Below are 26,314 nucleotides of genomic sequence, written 5' to 3'. Positions count from 1 at the left end.
CCATACATACAATTGTGCATGTGCCCAAGTGCATTTTTATGGGAAGAAGATCCATCGCTTTCACCCGTGTTCTAAGATCTGCTGCTTTCACTGAAAGACCTATTTAATCATGATGTAGAATTAAAAGTTACTTTTGACTAGAGTGAACATGGGGAAATCTATCTATTATTCTAGTGTTACAACATCTAGAGTTCATTGGTACAGGGATTACTAAATATTCATTACTCAGCTAAACAGACTGGACATGAAATAGATTCAGATTCATTAACAGCACTGTAAAGAACATGTTATTCCAACTAACAGTGCCCTACACTGTCAGTACAATCCATTTCTTGCTAGTTCAGCTTTCTCTCTCTCTCTCTCTCTCTCTCTCTCTCTCTCTCTCTCTCCCTCTCTCTCTCTCTGCCCCCCGCCCACCTCTCTTTAATTGCATGGTACTTTTCAAACCAGAACTCATAAGAGGGGAAAAAATGAGTTTACTGCAATAATTTACATATTATTTTACAGTCAAAATATACCACTTATGTGGAACCTAGCTCATTTTACTTTCCAATATACACCTGGCTTATGGCTTCTAAGTCTTTATCATAACTACTTTATCATTTGCAGGAAGTATGTTATGAATAGTTGTTGTGTGGTGCTATACTAAGCAGATTATACTTTGCTATATTAATAAGACTGAAAATATACAATATATATTCTACATATGGCTTCTACCATAATTGCCTGTAAATTGTACATATTGACTGACGTGAACATCTCTCTGTAAAAGAAACACATTCAACTATTTGTATTAGCTAAATGTTTCTCCAAATATAGCCTTGCATTGCCACGTTTTTAGCCAAAAATATATTTTAGCAGTTCTTCATAACAAGAGCATTTAATTTATCCATATAAAGGAGAAGTGCTTTTAAATGAACAGCTTCAGAATTTAATACTTATTATAGTCATTTAACAAGTTTTTTCTCAGTACATGATTATAAATTTTTTTTTTTAATTTTTGCCAAAAAAGATAAACAATTTTATAAAGGTCGTAAGGGATTTGAGACAGTGAGGTAGACAGGATGGAATACGAGCCCTACTAATTGCCAGGGATCATACTGGCCAGTTTATGTATATCACCTTATTCCTCTTAATCTATGGATTATCAGATATTCTTGTCCCCAGTTTAAAAGTGAAAAGTTCGGCACTCAGGTTTCGATCACCGACCCATTATGTGGCAGAGATTGTAATTGGCTCCAGACCCACCTGACTCTATCCTGCACTTCCACTTTTGCTCTCTGCTCAGTGCATTTCGCTATGCAAAAAGCTTGGGAAGCCCTGCTTCGTTAATTAAGTTACCTGGTTATTGGGTGTAGACTCAGTAGCATTCAGTAATTTCTTCATTTTGTACAGTGCTTTTTTGTGTAATAGCAGATGGCAGTACTTGGAGAAATAACAAAGGTTAAATCTGAGGAAGAACAGTCACTTCTCTCACAATAAGAAAATATCAGCGCCTGCTGAGAATGGTGCTTGTCAGTGAAAATGCCAGTGAGAATTAAGTTGGAGAGTAAATTCTTGACCTTTCAAAACTGAACCCATCTTTTTCACCACGAGGAATTATTCCATGCTTTTAGCTCCTGAAAGTTTCAAAAGTAAAATCCAGTCCGGCTTTTCTTTTACCCTTTTAAAGACACTATTTATGGTTGATAACCATATTGACCTAAAAGTACTTTATAAACAAACTCTAAGTGCTAAAGGACATGAGTAAAATTGTAATGCATTTCAGGATCCCAAACAGTTCCATGGAGAGTCTTTGTTGAACTGCCCTTTTTGTTTATATTTGCCTAATCTTGGTGTGTTAAAGATCCTTTTCCCTCCAGCTCCGAGTATAATTGACAAATAAAATAGTATATAGGTGAGGGGTACAGTGTGACGATTTGGTACACATACACATTGAGAAAAGTGTGCGCGATCAAGTCAACCTTGTGTGTGCGTATGGTGAGAACACATACAATCTACTTCCTCAGCAAATTTCAGGTGTACAATACAGTATTATTTACTAGAGGCACATGCTGTACCTTGGATCCCCAAAACTTACCCATCTTATAAGTGAAAGTTCTCACAATTTAACCAGCATCTCCCATTTCCCTCACACCCCAGCCCCTGGCAACCACCATTCTACTCTGCTTCTATGAGTTTGACTTCTTTAGATTGTACATATAAGTAAGATCATACAGTCTATACCTGGCAAAGAGCTTTCTGGGGATCTATGTAAAGACAAATCTCTGAGGGAAAAAAAGATAAATGCGACAACATAAATATTATAAACTTCTCTACATAAAAAATAGAAGCTTAACCATAAGCAAAATTAAATGGCAAATATTAAACTGAAGAAAACATTAACAATATATGACAAAGAACTAATATGCTCGTTATATAAGGTCTTCCAAATTAATGTTTAAAGGGGTGAATTGAGAAAAATATTACACAATAAGCATATGAAAAGGAAAAAATACCAATGACTAATAAATTTATTAAAAGGTTTCCAACCCCGGGGCGCCTGGGTGGCGCCGTCGGTTAAGCGTCCGACTTCAGCCAGGTCACGATCTCGTGGTCCGTGAGTTCGAGCCCCGCGTCAGGCTCTGGGCTGATGGCTCGGAGCCTGGAGCCTGTTTCCTATTCTGTGTCTCCCTCTCTCTCTGCCCCTCCCCCGTTCATGCTATGTCTCTCTCTGTCCCAAAAATAAATTAAAAAAAAAAAAAAAAAAAGTTGAAAAAAAAAGAAAAGGTTTCCAACCCCAAGTAAAACCGGCAAAAGGGCATTTTATTATTTATTTCATTTTAAAATGAAACATAATAATCTCTTGCATTGTGGTAACTGTGAAGAAGTAGGCATTCCAGTACACAATTGGGGAGATACAATTGTGCGAAATATCTGTGACACTTGGGCACACTTCAGAGCATCCATACTGTTTGCCCTAGTTGTTGTACTGCTAGAAATTAATACTGAGAAAATCATTAGCAAATGCACAAAGATGTACATATAATGATATTAATTATAGAATTATTTTTAATAGCAAAAAAGGTATAAATTAGTCAATTGTCCAATTGAGGTTAATTAAATATATAAAAGAATATTATGCCATCATTTAAAAATAGTTTATGCTATTAGGAAAGAGTTAGTGGTATTTATACTATACTAATGTTTGGAATACTATATGCAATATAATTTAATGCAGGATTCTGTTTTTGTTTAAAAGAAAATACAGCTAAGCATAGAAAAAATAGTGTGTATATATGTATATTAATAATTAGTGGTATATAATATATATGAAAGTGTGAACTATTGTCTTTTCTAGAGTGTTGATATTATAGATAATTTTTATTTTTCTCTCCCTGCTTTTCTGTGTTTTTATAGTATTTTTCTCACCAATTGACATGTATTAGTTTATGTCAAAAAATGTTGCTTTAAAAATGAAAAATAATTCTCCTCTTGTTTTGTCTGTTTCTTCCAGCTTTGTAATATGATGTATTTTTGCCTTTCTTCAAGGTTGCATTTTTACTATTCAAGTTCGCACTGAGAAGAATGGCCACTTCAGAAGCCTGGGAAATCCTGAGGGCCACCCAGATGCTGGGCGCAGCATTAGCCAGTGTGACGTTTCTCCTTGCAGTTTAATGAAATGCAGCAATGGTGGGACATGTGTGGAGAGTGCATCCACTGTCCAGTAAGTACGATGTTATTAAGAAAGGGGGGCGCCTGGGTGGCGCAGTCGGATAAGCGTCCGACTTCAACCAGGTCACGATCTCACGGTCCGTGAGTTCGAGCCCCGCGTCAGGCTCTGGGCTGATGGCTCGGAGCCTGGAGCCTGTTTCCGATTCTGTGTCTCCCTCTCTCTCTGCCCCTCCCCCGTTCATGCTCTGTCTCTCTCTGTCCCAAAATAAATTAAAAATGTTGAAAAAAAAATTTAAAAAAAAAAGAAAGAAACTTGCAGGTTATTTGCATGTTAAGTAGTATTCCACTCACACAAACTAGAAACACAGACTGATGCTCACATTTAAAATGTTTATCTGTTGGGGCGTCTGAGTGGCTCAGGAGGTTAAGTGTCCAACTCTTGATTTCAGCTCAGGTCATGATCTTGTGGTTCATCGCTTCCAGCCCTGCATCAGGTTCTGCATTGACCATGTGGAGCCTACTTGGGATTCTTTCTCTCTCTCTCTCTCTGCCCCTACCCTGCTCTCATTCTCTCCTAAAATAAATCAACAAACTTTTCAAAACAATAAAACATTTTTATGTCAACTTTATAGGTGTCTGGGCAACAAATAAAAGCAACTGGAAGAGGGTCAGAGCAACATTTATGCCATCTTGTCAATTTTTTTAAACAATAAAAAGGAATAACTACATGTCATTCCAGACACCGTGGAAAGTAATCTTACATTCATCACATTGAGAGTGTTGTCAGAAATATATATTTTTTAATTTTTTTTAATGTTTTTATTTATTTTTGATACAGAGAGAGACAGAGCATGAGCAGGAGAAGGGCAGAGGGAACGGGAGACACAGAATCTGAAGCGAGCTCCAGGCTCTGAGCTGTCAGCACAGAGCCTGACGCAGGGCTTGAACTCACGGAGTATGAGATCATGACCTGAGCTGAAGTCAGACGCTAACCGACTAAGCCACCCAGGCACCCCCAGAAATATTAATCATACAAGGGTTTGCTTATTGGGATTTGCTTTCATGTTGCATATTCATATTTCATACTGAAATCCTTCAGAAAGGGTCCTCTCTAGGTGGACCCTAGCAAAGCTGTGTGGTGTGACTTCTGAACTACTTTAGTATGAAACAAAACATGGACCTGTTGAGTGGGAAGAACAAAGGAATGTTGTCTTGTAAAGAACTTCTTTCATTGCGCATCTCCTCGGTGTGCAGGTAATATATGAGGGTGCTCTGGGAATATGCCAAATAAAGAGGAAGTAAGCACTCCATCCTTCAATTTCTTCCACTCTGGCTATTCAGTTTCTTACATCCTAGCTGTTCTCTACATGTATGAGACAACTAGAAAAGTGATCTGCCCACTTTTGTCCCACAGGACATGTCATAAGGCATGATGCACTGCACAGCTAATTCTAGCTCACTGCAAAGCAATTCAGGAAATGGGATACCAGAATATCCCCTAGGAGACAGGAGTATAGATGAGCACACAGTCTTACAAAGCCTGAGTGAATCCCTTACCTCCCCTAAGCAGTTCCCTTCCACCAACCTTCCACTGGAAAATAATCAAAAGCAAAGTGCAAAGTTCAAACAACTGCTAATTACAATGCACGGGGCTAGTGAGAAAATGCTTCTTGTTGGAGGAGAGGAGATTGTCATTAGATCTTACTCTTTCTTACCCCAAACTCTCCAATGACTTCTTAGGACATGTAAAATAATACCTAAATCTTTGACCTTAACCGATAAGGCCCTATGTGGTCTGGCCCCCGCAGCCTCCTGGGCCTTCTCTCTTACTCCTCACTCACTGTGCTCAAGTCCAGTTAGCCTACTTCTGTCCTTAGAACACAGCTCATTTCTGCTTCTAGACCTGAACGCTGTGTCTTCATTCAGGGAGTCCCTTGCCAACAGTCTCCATTCGGCTGCCTCCTTCTTATCACCTCCTCAGAAAGGTGCCCCTTTAGATCAACCCAAAACTATCCCTCCCTCTAATCATTCTCTATCACATCATCATATTTTACTTTCCCCATAATATATTATTCTCTAATTTATTTATTTGTTTGCTTGTTTGTATGTTGATTATTATTTTTCCCTAAACAATGGGTCTGAGCTGTCACTCTACCATTTTATCCCTCATACCTTGAAGAGTTACCTCTCATAGAATAGGCATTCATTAATTATTTGTTCAGAAAGGATAAAACCAGCACCTTAAAAGTAGAACAGCAGGACCCAAAACCAAACTTCCTAGTCTCTGGGTCAAAATTCTCTCCAGAATCTAAATAAGAAATGAATTTAAAAGCAACTAATAATACAGGTAAGGTAACAAAAGTATTAAGTATCTCTTTATCTGCTGGATGTAATCTGTTCATTTATTTTTAATTGTTTTTAATCAAGTGTCTTCAGTGGACACTTCATATGTTCTCCAAATTGGGAAGTACCTTGCCTCGTAATAACAAAGACCCTGGGGGTTTCATAACCTCCTGTGTGGGTGGAAAGCGGGACCTTATAATCTCACGTGAGAGCTTTGACTTGAATAACAAATGGACTTGCTTCATGCTGACACATTTGTTTATAGGATTCTGAAAGCTTTCTTATCAAAATTGAGACCAATGTTTGGGATTTTCTTATGGAGATAACAACAAAATGTTTACCGTATTAACTACGTGTAAAGCACCACCGTAGAGTCAGAAGTAGCTCTTGTGAGTACTATATAATAACATTAAAAGGACAGCTCCCTGAATTTGAAAGAGGTAAAATTTATGGTCTGTAAATTATTCCTCAATAAAGCTATTTAAAAATATTAAGGTTCCCACTCATGGACTTTCAGCTCTAGTGGCAGCATTTTACAGAGAATTTTATTCTTTTTGATAAGTTTTGTAATTCTGCTCTAATCTCAGTAACAAGAATCCCCTGTTTAAAAAAAGATGTTTTCTTTGTAATATATGCTTTTCCATGGTGTTTAAGAAGTTTTCCTCTATCTCAGGCTTTTAACTTTACATGGCTCTATACTTCTGTTTTTTTCCTGAAGCAGAGTACTATTAAATTGAATTTCTGGGTACCGTTCTAGGCAGATCAAAGCTAACGTTCAGTCTTTTTCTTCAAAATAACTAACACGCAAGATAAAACGTTTTTTAAATGCTCAAGAGGCAGGCCCCAACCCAGAAGCATAAATTTCATGGTGTTTGGAATAAATTTTAAAAGAAAAAATCTCAAAGCTGGTCAAAGCTTTGTGCTTTACAATGCACAGCTGAATGGTACAAGTTTTTTTCAAAAAGAACTCAAAATGCTTCCTTTGGTTCCATGCATCACAGCCGGGAGTAGGAGGCGCCATTGGTACATACGGGGAGGTCTTGAGCCAAGGAAGGTGGGAGGGGGGGCCTGATATGGCTGGGACCGTGCTGGGGATTCTGTAAACCCCTAAACGCCCTGCTTCTCTGCTCCATGCACGTCAGCATCCACAGATCCAGCTTTGTCCTAATGCAGTTTCTCCGATGAGGGTATAATAAGGCAGAGTTCATGTAAGGCCTTTATGCTCTTGGGATGAGCTCTGATGCAACAGAGAACCAGTGAGCTGTTTCTATTGTTAGCAGCCAAGGATTTAAAAAAAAAAAAAAAATTTGTTTAGTTGTAACTTATCTATGTACATGTGTTTTGTACAACATGTTTTTAAGCTGATTTTACTTCATTTAATTTGCACTTTGCTTGACCTTTGTTAAAAACAAGACAACAGGCCCAAAATGGAGTTGCTTATGCTACACCCCACATCACCAAACCCAGACCTGACTTAATTATGGTTATTATGGTTAATTATGATCCCAGAAATGGGATCTTAAACCAGTCACTCAGGAATTGCCTGATCAGCGCCAGTTAGACAATCTGCCTGATAGACCCTTGCCATCCCCTAGAGGGAAGTGACTTTGCAATAAACAGTCTGCTTTTTGGCCATCCTGCTTTCCTTATTCCCACCCCTTCTGCCTGTAAAAGTCTTTCATTTGGTACAGCTCCTGGAGCTCCTCTCTATCTGGTATATTACAGGCTGCCCAGTTCAAATCAAGTGTTCCTCAGATAAACTCAAAATTCTTTTTTTTTAATTTTTTTAATGTATATTTATTCTTGAGAGATAGAGAAGACAGCATCCAAAGCAGGCTCCAGGCTCTGAGCTGTCGGCACAGAGCTCAATGAAAGGTTCGAACTCAAGAACTGTGAGATCATGACCTGAGCCGAAGTTGGATGCTTAACCTACTGAGCCACCCACACGCCCCTAAACTCAAAATTCTTAATATGCCTCCATTTCTTTTAACACCTGAAAGTCATCTTTTGGTGATGACTGAGAAGAATGTGAAGTGTGTTCCTTTAAGAAAAACACAGTGTAGGAAAAGCAAAACTTACAAAAACAAGCTAAATATGAATATGAGCAGCAGTAAGTACAATTGGAGTTTGGAGAATGTGGATGTAAGAGGTGAAATGCACCCAAGATTTATACTAAGCTCATAAATGAGGCCTATTTACAACATAAATCTATCGATGAGCACCAGACCTCACTGATCCTGCGTTTCCTGATTCTTTTTTGGCTCACAGATGTCTGAGAATAAGGTGAGATCTAAAAATCCTTTCCTCAGAAAAACAAACATACTAAGGACACACAAATCTGCATAAAATTTTGGAGGTTTCCAAATTCCATAGAGCCCAGTCATACATGCTCCAGGGCCCCACAAACTCTCCAAATTAAGAATTCTTTGCCCATTTCGTCCTCTTCTTTGATTTCCAATGGCAGTGCTTCGTGCAGTCTAACCACTGATCCTCTGCCGGACGGTACGACCAATCGTTGGCCAACTAGTACCCTGCTGCCTAAACTCTCCTAATTGTAGAGCTTGCCAAAAATTATGCTCATGTCTCTTTCCTGCTCAACATGTTCCTTAGGCTTTCATCTGTTGTTCAAGGTGTATCATGGCCTGCTGTCACCCTCTCTGCTCCTGCTTTTCTCCCTGCTCATTATTCCAGAGAATTGTATGATTCTCTCTGGCCCCTCAACTAACACTCCCTCCCCAAGCAACCAGCGGGTGTAACCTGCCAGGTAGCTCACTACCTTGCATGTGGTTTTCTTCCTTTCCCTGTGACTTTGTTTTTCTCTCACTCTTGCTTGCCAGGCAGAATACCCCTTCCTTTCCTTGGAATTGCTTTTATTTTATTATTATTATTTGAGAGAGAGAGAGAGTACAAGCGGGGAAGAGGGGTGGAGAGGGGAGAGTACAAGTGGAGAGAGAGAGAAAGAGAGAGAGAGAGAATCATAAGCAGGCTCCATACTCAGCACAGAGCCCGACAGGGAGCTAGAATCCAGGACTCTGGGATTATGACCTGAGCAGAAATCAAGAGTCAAATACTCAACCAACTGAATCATCCGGGTGTCCCTCCTTTGAATTGCTTTTAGACTCTGTTTTCTAGAGACTACAAGTATTGGCCTTAACTTCTTACCTATAAGATGAAGGAAAAGTTCAAAAAAATTGTCTAATCTAATGTTTATTTATTTTTGAGAGAGAGAGCAAGCGTGAGTGGAGGAGGGGCAGAGAGAGAGGGAGACACAGAATCTGAAGCAGGCTCCAGACTCCGAGCTGTCAGCACAGAGCCTGACACGGGGCTCAAACCCATGAACCATGAGATCATGACATGAGCTGAAGTCGGACAGTTAACCAACTGAGCCACCCAGGTGCCCCCAAAATTGTCTAATCTAATAGTGAGGCTGTAGAAAAACAGACACTGTCGTTTACCAGAGCAAACTCTATTTGTTCAAGCACAAGACGTTTATCACTAGGTATCTGATTGGTAAAGCTAGAGAACATTCATACAATGGAGGACACAGCTATAGAAATCTTTATATATTGCTGTGTTTCTGTGAAGTGATCCTCAGGATATATTAAGTGAAAAACAGTAAGATAAAGAAGTATGTAAGAAAAGGGAATGATAGATATAGATAAATAGATACAAATACATACATACAGGTATACATAATACACATATACACCTGCTCATATTTTTCTGAGTAAAAAAAAAAAACAGAGGAAGATTACAGAAAAAAAAAATTATAAATGGTTACCTGTAGCATGAGGAAGAGAACAAGGAGAAGTAACGGGGATGAAAGCCGGACTTTGAAAAATATAGTTTGCTTCATAGTTTTTATTTGGAGCTAAGTAAATGTTTCACCTGGAAAAATAAAAAAAGAAAAGGAGTAATTCTTAAGCATTGAAATAAAATAAAGAAATAAATGAATCTAACTGTATTTCAAGTTGGTGGCATAACCTAGGAGAGATTTAATTCAATTAACTTTAAAACAGACCATAAAGTGGGTTATATCTTAGTGGTGGCATTAGTATTATTTTGTAACTACAAATGAAAATAGCTAGGTAACTTGATGGATGGATGAATGAACAGATGGATCTAAACCAAATGAGTAATTATGTTAATATTTCTCATTAGGAACCAAGATATTCAGCATAAGATAAAAGAGATACAGACATAAAATCAAAGAAGTAAAAATCTTCTCATTTTTTATTTGAACTAGAAATAACATATGAATTCATGACTTAATTTTTCTCTTTCTGAAGTTCTTACTCCCTAGCTGTGTCCACCAAAGAAATCTAGAAACAACATAACTCAGTAGCAATGAAAACTCTAGTACCAAAAGTGTTAGCTCCAAATGCTGTTTTTCACAAAAAATAAACCCAAACTTCAAAGAACTAAAAAACATAAAAATAAATGTATAATTGTACATTCAACTCTGGGGTAGGAAATGTATGATATGATCCTGGATGTCTTTTTGTACCTGAGAGCAGGAGAGTGGTCAAAGACTACTACGGTCCTTTTAAAAGAAGACAGAAGCCAACTTAAAGAGACTCCCACTGGCCAAAGATGGGACAGTTTCAGAATCCTAGAGAATAATGGATTTAAACATACCGATATATAAAATACACATAGTTGTGAGGATACTCCATACATACATTCTACCAAGGGATTAAAAAGAAAAATAAACTTGGCACCTATGGAGATTGCTAGTGTACCACTCATTATTCTGAAATTCGACAAAGGGGAAAGATAGATAGGTTCAACCTTCCTTTTCTGTAAAAGTCTATTTTTGAGTATAGTAGCCGCCCTCCAGGTGGCCCTCCTTCTGAACACATCCTTCTGCAGTCCCCTCCCACACTGAATAGGGCTGACTTGTATAAATAATAAGTAATTCTGGAAATGACAGCTTGTGACTTCAAAGTTAGATAAAGAGTCATTGGCACTTCTGCCTTCCTTAAATTGTGAAATTTAAGGATTAAATGATTCTGCCCACTGAACAGTTGTAATAACGGCCAGATTCTATTTTATATAGTCCCCCTGGCAGTTGTATAGAGAACAAATTTGCAGTTGGCAAGCCTGAAAACAGAGCAGCCTATTATGAGTCCATAATAATGATAATAATAATAATAATAATAATAGTAATAATAATAAATGGCTATTATTGTCTTAAGCCTATAAGGTCTGGGATAGTTTATTATGCAACAATAGAAAACTAATACTAAATAATATTAACTAGCCAGATAATTGATGAGAAGTAGTTGTTACCAAACTGAGCTAATTTAAGTGCAGGATGAATAATAGAAATTAGAAATATCACCATTTTGTAACCACCCCAGAAATAATGGCTGTTTGAATCATTTAGTGAAATCTTGACAGAAAACTACAATAGTTGGATCAAGCTAATCCACTTAACTAATGCCACTTGAACCAACTGGCCTGTCACAATTAAATGTAGAGCAAACAGTATATGCCTCCTGATACGATGTCATTGCAACTACACAATACCATCTCTAAAGTATTAAAAAACCTGAACATTAATCTAATCAAGCCTCTATAGCTACAAGACTATGAGAAATAAAGGCAATAGAGGAAAGCAAGTTAAATGACACTGTAAGGATATAAATGGCCAAATCCAGAATATGGCAAATTCTGCTGGACAAATAACAAAAATCATATGGATGGAAAGAAATGCAGAGGGAGAATTTTTATCTAGGTAACAAGCCTTAAGATACATTCTATGCAGATGCATTTGTGGGACTTGCTTGGATCCTGATGAACTGTCAAAAAAAAAAAAAAGAAACAGCAAAGAAATTTTTTTGAGACAAACATAATTAACTGAACATGAAAATTAGATGATCATAAGGAATTAATGTTATTTTTGTTGGGTATGATACTAGTATTTGGTTGTGTTTTTTCTTAAGTTTCTTATCTATTAGTGATATATACTGAAGTATTTACAGCTAAATGGGATTTGCTTCAAAACATTTTGGCCAGGACACCTGGGCAGCTCAGTGGGTTAAGTGTCTGACTCTTGATTTCAGCTCAGGTCATGATCTCATGGTCTTGAGATCAAGCCCCAAGTCCGGCTCCATGCTGAGTGTGGAGCCTGCTTGGGATTCTCTCTCTCCCTCTCTCTCTGCCCCTCCCCAACTCATGTATGCTCTCTCTCGCTCGCTCTCTCTCAAAATAAATAAACATTAAAAAAAATTTTGGGCCAAAAACAGAAAAATAGTAGACAAAGAAGCAAATGAAACTAAAGAGCCAAAAACTGATCACTTGAAGCTAAGCGAGAAGGATGTTGATGAATACTTTTTTCCTACTTTTGTATATGCTTGAATTAAAAAACAATAGTACATATAATATATACTTTGTCTAATTTGTAAAATTCATAAAGTATAAAATAAGAATATACTCTTGATTCCACCAGTTACAGATAACTACTTTTAAAAGGTGGAGATATTTTTTTTTAATATGAAATTTATTGTCAAATTGGTTTCCATACAACATCCAGTGCTCATCCCAACAGGTGCCCTCCTCAATACCCATCACCCACTTTCCCCTCCCTCCCACCCACCATCAACCTTCAGTTTATTCTCAGTTTTTAAGAGTCTCTTATGGTTTACCTCCCCCTCCCCAACCTTTTTTTCCCCCTTCCCCTCCCACATGGTCTTCTGTTAAGTTTCTCAGGATCCACATAAGAGTGAAAACATTTGGTAACTGTCTTTCTCTGTATGACTTATTTCACTTAGCATCACACTCTCCAGTTCCATCCACGTTGCTACAAAAGGCCACATTTCATTCTTTCTCATTGCCAAGTAGTATTCCATTGTATACATAAACCACAACTTCTTCATCCATCCATCAGTTGATGACATTTAGGCTCTTTCCATAATTTGGCTATTGTTGAGAGTGCTCTTATAAACATTGGGGTACAATGCCCCTATGCATCAGCACTCCTGTATCCCTTGGGTAAATTCCTAGCAGTGATATTGCTGGGTCATAGGGTAGATCTGTTGTTAATTTTTTGAGGAACCTCCACACCATTTTCCAGAGTGGCTGCACCAGTTTGCATTCTAAAAGGTGGGGATATTTTATTCCAGTCTTTCTCTGCCTTCAGTTCTTAGCTACCAAAACTACACAAATCCACTATTTGATGCCACCTATGGAAAACATACTTGAAGAATGTAAATTCTAAAAGAAGTTCATACTTTCTGTTCCTTTATCATTTAAGTAGCAAGAAAATAACAGAAGTAAGAATTCAGTGTAGATTTTAGCAAGCTTCCCAATTACCGTGCTTTAAGAGAAATATCTTTTCTCTCCTGGTTTTTGTGTAACTCAGATGTCAGTTGCTTTCTACCAGAGCCTTGAGATATACATAAACTGTGAAAGCCCAAAGATCTTTCCAAGATTAATGCAGATTCCAGGATGATTGCGTATGTCTCACTTCCACCCATGCAGAGTCTACTCTGTACAATGTATGCCTAAAAGTGACAGCTTATTTGATTTCTACTAAATTAACAAAACCATTCACACTTTGAGATAGATCAGACTGTTTATACTTGTGCAGAGAAAGGGGATACATGCAATGATTGAAGGGAAATGTTTATATTATAGTCACCTAAACAACTTCCAACTTATGTTTTGGTCATCCCATCACTGCAGAAAAAATATATGGCCACTCCACAATACTTACTCTTCGTCTTCTTGTCATTGCTTCATTTTGCTCTAACTGATTCCCTAGGTTAGAACAAACCGAATTTCCCTTCTGGCCCCAGGCAGAGCAGTCTGCCTATCTTCCTGTGGTAGTCCAGCCTCATGCTTCCATGACTGCAGCTATGATCCACCATCCACTCCAAGCTCATGTAAATCGTTTCCCAAAGACAGTTCTCTCGCTAAGAGGAATTGAGTCCAACTGCTAACATAAAATAATGTTTAGGTCCTTACACTTGGACAACAGAAACATTAGAACTGAGGCTCACAGAAAACGACCAGTACTTTTACTAGTGTGTAAAGGTACTTTCGTCTCATCCTTCTACACTCTGTGAGATGTCATCAAAGAGTTTGTTGAGTGATCTCACCAGCAAAGAAAGGAAAGCCAAAGGGGCGCCTGGGTGGCTCAGTCAGTTAAAGCGTCAACTTCAGCTCAGGTCATGATCTCACAGTTCGTGGGTTCGAGCCCTACATCAGGCTCTGTGCTGACAGCTCAGAGCCTAGAGCCTGCTTTGGATTCTGTGTCTCCCTGTCTCTCTGCCCCTCTCCCGCTTGTGCTCTGTCTCTTGCTGTCTCTCAAAAATAAATAAATGTTAAGAAAAGCTTTTAAAAAGAAAGGAAAGCCATGGGGAAACTCAGCAGGTGGAGTGCTTATAACGACCCTTCCTTACAAGCATGTTTGGTCTTAACATGCCATCACATTCCACTATACAGTAAGGTCTATTTGTTTTAGTGCTTATTTGCATATTTTTCAAAGCCTCAAATTTTGTGCATGTCATTTGACATCCAGTAAATTTTGGCAGGTAAAGTGATATCCATCATATCACACTTACCTTATTCTCCCAGCTTATTACTGAAATGGAAGTAAGTCATAAAGAAAAGCAAACTGACACGAATGAAACCATTGAGCACAACAGATGGCCTAAGGAGGAGATTCAGGTATGTTTCTCTTTCCCTTCAAATTGCAGAGAAATACTTTGTGTATACGGAAGTGGAGTCCTTTAGTCTATGTGACCATCTATTGCTAAATAACATGCATTAATCCCACTTTTCATATGAGTTTATTATCACATTACATAGATTTCATTCTAGGTACTATGTCTGTGATTTTGCTCATGCACATAAAACCCACAAATCTGTAACCATAATTTTCTTACATACCCAGCTCAAGCTAAATTTGCTCCAAGAACTTTTTCTTTTTTTTTAAGATTTTATTTTTAGTAATCTCTACATCCAATGTGGGGCTCAAACTCACAACCCCAAGATCAAGAGTCACATGCTTCACCAGCTGAGCCAGCCAGGCGCCACCCCCCTCCAAGAACTTTTCCTTTCTGTTCTCCTCTCATAATGTTGTTTCTAATAATTTGCTCTCATTAGCCTTAATATAGAAAAAAGAATCTCTCTTATGCAAAGCAGTGAGAATCTATGTGATAAACTGAAAAAGTAGGTTAAGCAGCGGTTATATTTCTCTAAGTCTCTGTTTTTCAAGTGCACACTGAAAACTAGTAATTGCATTTACCTTGTAGGGTTAGTTATGGGTGTTAAGTAAGTTCCTACCTATGAAGTACTTAAAATGGTTCCTGGAACTACAGTGAGGCCCTAATAACCTTTGGATAGTATATTTTACATATCATCTATATTTCATACAAATAATTTGTTATAAATAAAATATAATAAAGGAGGCAAAACTGTGTTTTCTGCTGTGTATTCTGTGTGTACCCTGGTAACGATGTGGAGTGGGACATCATACTAGTCCTTTGGTGAATATTTAGTAAGAAAGTGAATGATGTTTAAATGATAGTCAAAGAATACTAAATCTTCCATTATCTCATTTCCAGTTTAACTTTTATATGCCGATGTTCACCTTAAACTTCAGAAGTCTCAGAATTGCCTAATTACAAGAAAATGAAATTCTCCATGTTGAATATCTATTGTAACAAGAAAAAATTAATCCAGAGGTGTTTCTAAGCTATGACATTTGGCATTAAAGCCCAGTTCATCTGCAATTTAGAAATTTAAATCAGTTTCATCCTAAATGCACAGATGTAAAATAATTAACTGTATTAGTAAAATACTCCAGTACTCAACTCTTGATTGCCACCATGACCAGCTGTTACTCATATTTCCAAAGTGCCTAACACTTTCTTCTGTGTTATCATTCCTCCATGTTTAGAGACAAAGGAACCCACAAACTGTTCTTTAGGTATTAACAACTGAGGATAGCTAACATTTTTGGAATGGACTTAAGATAAGAAAACAGTTCTATGTATAATATCAATGATTCTTCAGTATCTTTTGAATATTCTTAGCTATCATATAGTAAATGCTTCAGCCATTTGCTGTTCTACTTAATTCACAAATCTGTCCTATGTCCTCACATCTCATCAAGTTCAAGAGCCATGTCACTAGATACTTAAAGGGAAAAAGCCTTTTTATCACCTGCTGTCACTTCCAACTCCGGAGAGCTAAAAGAAGATTTTTATATTTTGCTGTTAAACTACATTCTCCAGATGTCTCTATTCCCAATAATGGCACCATATTCTTTCAGTCATTTTCTTTTGAAACCCCAAAGATTTCCATAGTTTGAGAGACATAGAACGGCACTTAAATGTATGGACTTCTTCACCCATTACTATCCATTCAATTTGCTTAACTTCTCTGTTCCTCAGGTTCCTCCTCTGCAAAATGAAGAGGATAATAGTATCCTCCTAATAGGGTCACAAGGAGGATTAATTGAATTAATACATTTAAAGTGCTAATACGAGGGGCGCCTGGGTGGCTCAGTTGGTTAAGCGTCCGACTCTGGCTCCAGTCATGATCTCAAAGTTTGTGAGTTCGAGCCCCACATTAGGCTCTGTGATGACAGCTCAGATCCTGGAGCCTGCATTGAGTTCTATGTCTCCCTCTCTCTCTGCCCCTCCCCCACTCATGCTCGCTCGTGCTCTCTCTCTCTCTCTCTCTCCCAAAAATAAACATTTAAAAATTTTTTTTTTACATTATTAAAGTGCCAAGAAGAGTGCCTGGCATACGGTAGGCCCCAAAAAATGTTTGCCATTACTATTATCTTTCATTGTTTTTTTAAATTTTATTTTGTTTTGTTTAATTTTTTTTTTTTTTTTGAGAGAGAGAGATAGTGAATGGGGAGGGGCAGAGAGAGATGGGGAGAGAGAGAGAATCCCAAGCAGGCTCCACACTGTCAGCACAGAGTCGATGTGGGGCTCAGACTCCTGAACCATGAGATCATGACCTGAGTAGAAACCAAGAATCGGATGCTTAACTGACTGAGCCACCCAGGTGACCCTATCTTTCATCTTTCAAGCCAACATTTATCAGATGTTTGTCATATCTGCTTCCACCTCTCCATCCTCAAAGCCATTTCCCTGTCCAGGTCTCTTTGCATCCATCCACTTCTTTGTTCCCCAGCCATGACTTATTGATTTATTCCTCAGATACTCGATGAAAATTATTATATGCCAGGAACTGGCTTAGGCCCTGGGATGATAACAGAGCAAAACAGAGCTGATCTCTGCCCCCATGCAATTAATTATCTAGTGCAGGGGTCACAAACTATGGCCTATGGGCCAAATCTGATCCATCACCTGGTTATCCCAATAAAGTTTTATTGGGATACAGCCATGTCCATTCTTTTGTGGATTGTCTGTGGCTATTTTCAACAGTTGGCAGAGTTGAGATGTTGCAACAGAGTCTATATGGCCACAAAGCAAACTATACTGCCAAAGTTTGCCAACCCCCATTCTAGGGGCAAAAATATAGTAAGATCCCACTAAGGTTAAACTTACATCACTAGAGAGTTGGTTGTTACACGAGGGGGTCATCCTATACATACCAAATTAATATTCCTAAAATATGCCTCATCAGTCATGTCCTTCCCCATGTCTGTCAGTTAAAAGTTGAACTATCTCAGCCTGTTATTCAGAGCCCTTGAATTCTAACCCTTTTCCAGCCTAAGCTTCTACTGCCTGTCCTTCTCCATACACTCATTCATGTAGGCAAATCTTACCTCAGAAGCTTCCCTGAACTCACTAAAATTGCTTAGGTGTCCTTCCCATGGGTTCCATAGTGCTCATTTTAGCACCTGTCACATTGTATTTAAATTGTCTACTCACTAATCTGATCCTCCCAGAAAGAGCAAGTAAGTCCTTGTGGCCAAGAATGGGGCCTTCTGTGCTGTGGAATGCTCAGTACTAAGCACTATGGCAGACACTTAGCTTGTAAAAATAATAGTAACAAATATTCTTTAAATGAATGAATATCTACCTCTCTTTGGTGTTGCTCTCCTTTTTCCACTCTATGGACACCCCATCTCACACACATACCTGTCCAAAATCTACTTTTCCTCAAGGAAAAGTAGTAAATATGTGGTTAAAAGAAAAAAATTATAATGAATTAACTTCAAGGCTTAAAAAAATATTGTCATCCAAAGTAGAGAATAATGAATAAAAATTTGAGACTTTTTATTATCTACCTTTCACAGTGTGCTAAAGAAGCCAAAAAAAGGAACGAGAAGAAAAATCTGATCTTGCACAAAATCATTGTGATGGAAATATTCTTAAGATACAATGTAAGATGGGGCGCCTGGGTGGCGCAGTCGGTTAAGCGTCCGACTTCGGCCAGGTCACGATCTCGCGGTCCGTGAGTTCGAGCCCCGCGTCAGGCTCTGGGCTGATGGCTCGGAGCCTGGAGCCTGTTTCCGATTCTGTGTCTCCCTCTCTCTCTGCCCCTCCCCCGTTCATGCTCTGTCTCTCTCTGTCCCAAAAATAAATAAAAAACATTAAAAAAAATAAAATAAAATAAAAAAAAATAAAAAAAAAAAAGATACAATGTAAGAAAGGGGCACCTGGGTGGCTCGGTTTGTTAAGCGTCTCACTCGTGATTTCAGCTTAGGTCATGATCTCACAGTTCGTGAATTCGAGCCCCACATCAAGCTCCGCACTGACAGCACAGAGCCTGCTTGGGATTCTCTGTCTCCCTATCTCTCTCTCTCTCTCTCTCTCTCTCAAAAATAAATACAAATTTTTTGAAATATATATATAATGTAAGAAAATAGTATATGGTACTTGAATGTAATTTTTTTAATCTTTAAACATATACCTAATTGCTTCAGACCTAACAATTCTGAGAGGAAGCGTATGAGCATTTATTTTAGTTAAGATTTATTTTTCAAATAAGTTTATAACATCTGTATTATATTATGCTTGATATTATTTAAGCTATATTTAATATAAAAATATTTTACCATTGTCATGTGTGTCTATAAGGCAATGAGATCAATTTTGTTTAGCTCTTTTTTTACATTGATAAAAATGACCCACTAGATGGCGCAGTCATCATAAAAAAGTAATGATATTAGAGTTTTGGTTTTGTGTGTGTTTTTAGAGTTTTCTTTTTATATAAAAATTCTTACAGTTTTGTTTCTTTTATGAAATTGGTAATACAATATATTTTGGGCTTGGGTTTTTTTGTTTTAGAATCTATTAAATAGGAAATCTGTCAATTTGAACAGGAGGAGAAAAGGAAATTTATTTTTATTTTTTTTTATTTTTTTTATTTTTTTTTAAATTTTTTTTAACATTTATTTATTTTTGAGACAGAGAGAGACAGAGCATGAACGGGGGAGGGTCAGAGAGAGGGAGACACAGAATCGGAAACAGGCTCCAGGCTCTGAGCTGTCAGCACAGAGCCCGACGCAGGGCTTGAACTCACGGACCGCGAGATCACCACCTGAGCCAAAGTCGGCCGCTTAACCGACTGAGCCACCCAGGCGCCCCTGGAAATTTATTTTTAAAAATAACATTTATAGGAAAACAGCCAAAAGGGCATATAGTGCATATCATGCCTATCTATGTCAGGAAGCAGGTGAAAAGGCAGTTTGTGCCAGAACGGCTCTACACATACTTTAAACTCCCTAATTCTAAACTTCATTATATAAAACACCACTTGAAACATGTATCGGAACTGTCCAGTCATTTCAAACCTGAAGGTGAATAGGTGCATTTAGACGGTTGCAAATGGATGGTGCCCGCGCGCATAAGGCATCCAAGCTCAGGCCACCAACCGTCAGGGGTTGAGGGGGAGCATCCCCATAAAGGTGGCAGGAGAGGACTGTGAGCCAGAAAACGTCTATTTTTGTAGAAAAGTCTTTCCATATTTTATGCTCTTGGAGCTCTTCAAACAGTAACTAAAAATCTTTATGATTATTATGTAAATTTGTAGCAGATTAATCCTGTATTTTGTTTTCCTCCATTTTGGAGAACCTTATGCAACTTCTCAAACTTTTTTTTTTTTTTTTTTGCACAAATGTTAACTTAGATACAATAATCGTGCATGTTTTCTTTCATCAGGACTCAGCTAAATACCCTACTTAATGAAATGGCAATATCGTCAGAAGTTTTTGTGTGCTCAGTTTTTTGTTATTTTATGTATGTGCCTAAGCCTCTACCTGTAAGTTCCAAATAGACAAGAATTTTTGTTTTCAGTTCCTCCCAGCACCAGAGTCTAACAGTCATTGGTGAACATGGGTGCTGACGTTCCTTTTGTTCCCTGAGTTATTCCCCACGCTGGTTCCTGGGTTCTGGCAGCACTTCTCTCTGCCACTCACTTGGTTCTCAGCGAACGCAGCGCCGTGGTTCTTACTCTAGCACACCTCACCTCTACCTGGGCCACAGCTCGCTCCTTATACATCTTCTGCCCATCCTTTATGACTAGTCTTATACACATAGTAAGTACTAAAAAAAGTTGTGTTTCTTTGTTTGTTGTTTAGAGAGAGAAAGAGAGAGCAGATACGCAGGTACTCAAGAGTGGTGGGGAGGAGCGCCTGGGTGGCTCAGTCGGTTGAATGTCAGACTTGGGCTCAGGTCATGATCTCACAGCTTGTGAGTTCGAGCCCCCTGTTGGGCTCTGTGCTGACAGCCCAGAGCCTGGAGCCTGCTTCAGATTCTGTGTCTGCCTCTCTCTCTCTGCCCCTAACCCGCTTGCATTCTGTCTCTGTCTCTCTGAAAAATCAATAAACATTTAAAAAAATTAATAAAAAAAATAGAGTGGTGGAGAGGGGGAGAGGGAAAGGGAGAAAGGGGGAGAGAGAGAGAGAGAGAGAGAGAGAGAGAGAGAAAATCAAGCAGGCTTTGTCCCACAACCATGAAATCATGACCTGAGCTGAAATCAAGTGCTGGATTTTTAACTGACTGAGCCACCCAGATGCCCCCAAAAATATTTTTTTAAGTTGATAACATGAATTTGGGTGAAGCATAAATGTGATTAGACTGCCAAAAATGCAGGAAAATATAGGAGTTTGAAATGAATATGTTCTTGGTAAATATGTATAGGCAAACATTAAGTCACTTTATTTTAATAAATAATTACTGGGTCAATAATAAACAAGAAGCCTGTAAAATATTTCTTATTTTCAATTATATACACATGTATTATTTCAGGAGCACTCTCATGAACTGATGACAGGAATGTAAATTGGTACAGTTATTATGGAGGGCAGGTTGGAATATGTATCCAAAGCCTAGAAGTCATGATGATATTTAAGTTTATCCCAAGGAAATGATCATAGATGTGCACAGAGATTTAGCTATAAGAGTTTTATCACAGGGTTATTTGTAGACAGTGAAAAATGAAAAACATACTATCTCACAAGTGACTACAAGAATAAAGTATATTTTATCAAGTCAGTGTGAAATAACATTCAACCATTGTGTGTGAGATTGTGGAAGAGAAGTTAATGAGTATGGAATAAAAGGTTATTTATAGGCAGTTCTATTTGTGGAACTGTGGGCTATTATACATCTTGAATGACTTTCCCAAGTGGAAATGTTGAAATCTGAATAAGATAAAGTGTATACTTTCAGAACACTATTACCTGAAGTGAAAACAACACATCTTTTATATCCCAAATGAAATGAAAGCAAGACTCTGGAAAGTGAGCATCAAGCTGGCTTTTGCCCTGAGTTCCTGCTAAAACACAAAGCATGTATAACATACCCTTTCAGGGCTGCACAGGTTACAGACATCTAATAGCATATTCCTCACAGGCCTCAGACTCCAAAGAGCTGCACCAGCAGTGTAAGAACAAAAGAAAAATAAACCTTATTTTAGACAAGGAGAAGGCAAGGAAATTTGCCTATCTTGAACCTTAATTTGAAGGGAAAGGTGTAAAATAGCAAAGCACTAAAAATAGCCAAGACACTCCCAAACAGAAAAACAAGATAGCAGAAGTTGTCACTCTAGTTATCAAGACCTATTATAAAGAAGGAGAAATTAGGGGTGCCTGGGTGGCTCAGTCAGTTAAGCGTCCGACTCTTGGTATCAGCTCAGGTCATGATCTAGGTTTTGAGTTCGAGCCCTGCATCCGCTTGGGATTCTCTGTCTTCCTCTCTCTCTGCTTCTGTCTCTCTCTCTCAAAATAAATAAACATTTAAAAAAAAAAAGAGGGAGAAATTAAGACAGTGTAGTATTAACAGAAAGTTAGAAAAGTACACTAACGGAACAGGATAAAGAGGCACAGGACAGTGCATATATGGACAGGGCTCATGAGTGGAAAAGGATGAACTGGTCAATGAAGAGTGCTCAGACTATTGGTCATCCGTACGGAAAACTGTAATTGGATCTCTTAACTCCACAGCAAACATAAAAAATAATTTCAGATGTATTAAGACTTACATGTAACAGGAAAAAAATGATAATAGTCTGAGGAGACAACATAAACTAATAACTTTCTGACCTCGGAATAGGGAAAGCTTTCTTAAATAAGTCACAAGAAATGCAAACTGTAAAAGAAAACATTGAAATTTCAACTACAAAAAATAGGAATTTTCGCTCGTGAGGTAATATAGTATTGACAATGTAGCAGCTACATGCATCAACATAGTGAATCCCAAAACATAATCCTGAGTGAAAGGCAGTAATTAAAGAATACATACAATATCATTTCATTTATATAAAGTTTTGTGAACGAGAAAACTAAAAACTCTGTTTTCCTCTAGGAGTTTGACAGTTCCAGGTCTTATATTTTATAATTCTTTAATCCATTTCAAGTTAATTTTTGTAGGTGGCTAAAATAGGGATCCAGTTTCATTCTATTACGTGTAGATATCCAATTTTCCCAGCATTTTTCATGTTAAAATTTTCTTAGAGGAAGTAGTGGAAAGATACCTGCCAAGTGCTAAAAAAAAAAAATATCAGCCTCACCATGGTCAGAGGTTACAGGTGATTTTGATTTTCTTCTTTGGTTTAATCTCAATTTTATGAAGCTCTTACCTATTGTTTCTATAAAATGATAGAGGTTGTTAATAATGTTTGCAGAAAGAGTGTTCATTTTCCTTCCTGACCTCTCCACGAGTCATATAATGTATTGATATTGACATATATTGTCATATTACCTAGAGGGGACTACAGAAGCTGCCCTCTATCCTCAGAATTTGTGAGGTTCTTCTAGCCTAAAGAAAAAAGGGAACTGAAGGTAATTCTGTTTTCTACCTGCCTTGTCTTGACTTGCTCACTCTCAGAATTATACTATTGGTGATGCTCTCAACAACCCCAGCAGTGCTGTTCATGTCATCTGTGTCTGTAGTTTGCCAGTAAGTAAAAACCATTGTAATAAACTGAGAACAAGTGTGACCTGGAACTCATGGATGTATTCATAAATTTACTTTTGTTTCTCGCTGTCTTTTTAAACCTGCTTAGAAGGAGTCATCCTTTTCTTCGACCTGGATTAAAACCTGGGGAGGTCTTGGGGCGCCTGGGTGGCTCAGTCGGTTGAGTGGCCACTTCGGCTCAGGTCATGATCTCGCAGTTAGTGAGTTCGAGCCCCGCATTGGGCTCTGTGCTGATAGCTGGGAGCCTGGAGCCTGCTTCTGTTTCTGTGTCTCCCTCTCTCTCTGCCCCTCCCCTGTTTGCGTTCTATCTCTCTCTGCCTTTCAAAAATTAATAAATGTTAAAAAAATTTAAAAAAAAAACATGGGGAGGTCTATTGAATTTTCTGCTCCAACTTAACTAATGGACACTTTCATTTGCAAATACCCTTTCAATGCATTAGTTCAGAGGGTCTGCTTCAAAATACTAACAACACTTCACTCTTCATAACTCTTGGCCTAAACCCATCCAGGGCTTACCACATGAACCAAAGGTCTGCAAAGAAGGCACGATCTGTTACTGCTGTCTTTCCCCAGTCTAGTGATTTCTGACTCAGCACCATGCACCACATCCTGGAATGGGCTTCCTTGACTTGCACCATTGTCTGATGGTTTAGTGCTCCCTGGGCCTGGCAGGGACGTAAAGTAACCCTTTCCGTCATGTGCCCTTAGTGTAGGGTTGCCATATGAAGGGGGGGAAACACAGGACACCCAAATAAATTTGAATTCCAAGCACACAACAATTTTTAGTATATCTCAAATGTTGCTTGTCTGAAATTCAAATATTGCATGGGATATACTGAAAAATTATTCATTGTTTATCTCAACTTAATTAGATGCCCTACATTTTGTCTGGCATCTCTACCTTTGCTCTTTTTTTAGGTTCTTCCCAATATTACTCCCTAAACCCAGACAAGGTCTGTCATCAAAATGGGAAGTCCCCTTTACCTCTTAGATTCTGCCCCAGCCATAAACTGACTGCCTCTTACTGTTGACGTCTCTTCAGCTACCAGGATACCCTCTGGGCAAGATCCCTTTTATATGTCCCCAAGCTGATCCTCAGTCGGAGTGCCACAACCCATCCCTGGGATTCACTGCCATCTGCCTGGCCTCTGGAGGGGTTCAAAGTACCTTTTGCAGCCCAAGGAGCTGGACCTACGTGCTCACCAATGTGAGGGAATGTATATCAAGCTGAATTTCTTTCCTCTAGGCTTAAGGTTAGGAGGCAGCAACTGTGTTCACTGCCTCTCCCTTGGTGGTGATGTGAGGCAGGGAGAGGGGACTGTTCTGTCCAAAGAAATGATTCTCTAAAATCTCTCTCAATATCCACATGCTGAACCTTTTAAAATTTTTGATGTGGAATCCATTAATCCTATAATCAGTCATTAGCTCACTTCCTTGACAGTTTGGATCCTGGTAGTTTGAATCATTACTTGCTTTGATGTACAAAATCTTTTCTATCTTGGAACCTCAGTGACACTTGCCGAGTTAACATCAGGATGATACACAGTGCATATCCATCTCTGCTCAAGTGCTCAAATCCTGCGGCCTTCTTTCTCAACCAACAGCTGTGACTGCCTCCCTGGGTGGAAAGGAGAACTCTGCACGGAGACAGTTTCCACCTGTGACCCTGAACATGACCCTCCACACCACTGTAGCAAAGGAGCAACTTGTGTTTCATTGCCTCATGGGTATACCTGTTCCTGTCCTCTGGGAACCACTGGAATCCACTGTGAACAAGGTAAGGCAGAATTTCAACTCCTGCTTGTTCACAAATTAAGTCAGTTTCCTTTTCAAAAAGACAATGGAAAATATATAATAATCCTCGGCTTGCATAAGATCTGGATTTCCTCCACATTTACAAGCGCACTACAGGATAGGAGGGAGTGGGTGGAATAGGGCAGTCTTGTTCTCTCCATCATAGAGACGAACCCAAGTCATTTCTCTGCTGTCCTCCTTGCAGCCCAATAGCACAAACTCATCTTCATGGAGCCCACTTACCTAACACTGGCAGGAGAAGAAATGTGGTTCTCTACTGCCCATCATCCCCAAACCACAAGCGACAACTCCACACCGCATTTAATGCTTTCTCCTCCTAGAACTTCCCTGACCATCTCTGCCTACCCCAGCCTTTACAGACAAGACTGGGTTAATAGAACGCTGCCACCTTTAAACCTCCTCAATCACACCATAACCCTCTGCTAAAGCTCTAGGAAGCCTAGAACAAGAGAACTTCTCAGGTGAACAGTGACCACAAGCACAAAGTCTAAATGGGGACTTTGGAAACTGAGTCCCATGGAAGAAATGAGGAAAGCATACACTGCTTAATATCTCAAGTCTTGCATGGGGTGCCTGGGTGGTGGAGTTGGGTAACCATCCGACTTCAACTCAGGTCATGATCTCACAGTTCATGGTTTGAGCCCTGTGTTGGTATCTGTGCTGACAGCTCAGAGCCTGGAGCCTGCTTTGGATTCTGTGTCTCCCTCTCTCTCTGCCCCTCCCCTACTCGCAATCTGTCTGTCTCTCTCAAAATAAATAATAGAACTTTTTTTTTAACACATCTCAAGTCCTGCAGCTTCTAAAAATCAATACTTAATATTTCATTTTGTCATATTTGGTGTAGTTCTAAATTTCTCAGCAAAACTGGTCTAGAAGAAGACTCCATAACGCCATGTTCAGAGTCCTAACAATTCAGTTGTGTAACAGGCACAGTTGTGTTACCCTAAAGCTAATAGAATGGCCTGACTGAAGCTGCCCAGCCAGCCAGTCAGGATCCAGCTGCACAACTCAGGTGGGTCCTGTTGTTCATTTTGTTGCCACCTGCTGGCTGCTATCTTGTCTAATTTAAATATCAGTAGGGATGATTCTGGATCTTGGGGCTGGCTGGGACTTAAAAACAGTGTGGCAAGGAATCCAAACTCACA

The 26,314-nt window shown here is 38.8% G+C and overlaps 1 protein-coding gene across 1 annotated transcript in view; it reads left to right on the top strand.

Moving 5' to 3' along the window:
- The window catches only part of LOC131515417 (protein eyes shut homolog), a 779,912-nt gene that overhangs the window by 714,638 nt on the left and 38,960 nt on the right, over positions 1 to 26,314 (top strand). Inside the window, exons 18-19 of the mRNA XM_058736156.1 lie at positions 3,532 to 3,706; positions 24,959 to 25,131. Of these exons, the coding sequence (XP_058592139.1) occupies positions 3,532 to 3,706; positions 24,959 to 25,131 (348 nt within the window). The remainder of the gene's footprint in view (positions 1 to 3,531; positions 3,707 to 24,958; positions 25,132 to 26,314) is intronic.

Source organism: Neofelis nebulosa, chromosome 6 (genome assembly GCF_028018385.1).
Source record: "Neofelis nebulosa isolate mNeoNeb1 chromosome 6, mNeoNeb1.pri, whole genome shotgun sequence".
In the NCBI taxonomy this organism is placed as follows: Eukaryota; Metazoa; Chordata; class Mammalia; order Carnivora; family Felidae; genus Neofelis; species Neofelis nebulosa.
The sequence above is the reverse complement of the archived record's forward strand: the minus strand, read 5'-3'. Positions and strand labels throughout refer to the sequence as shown.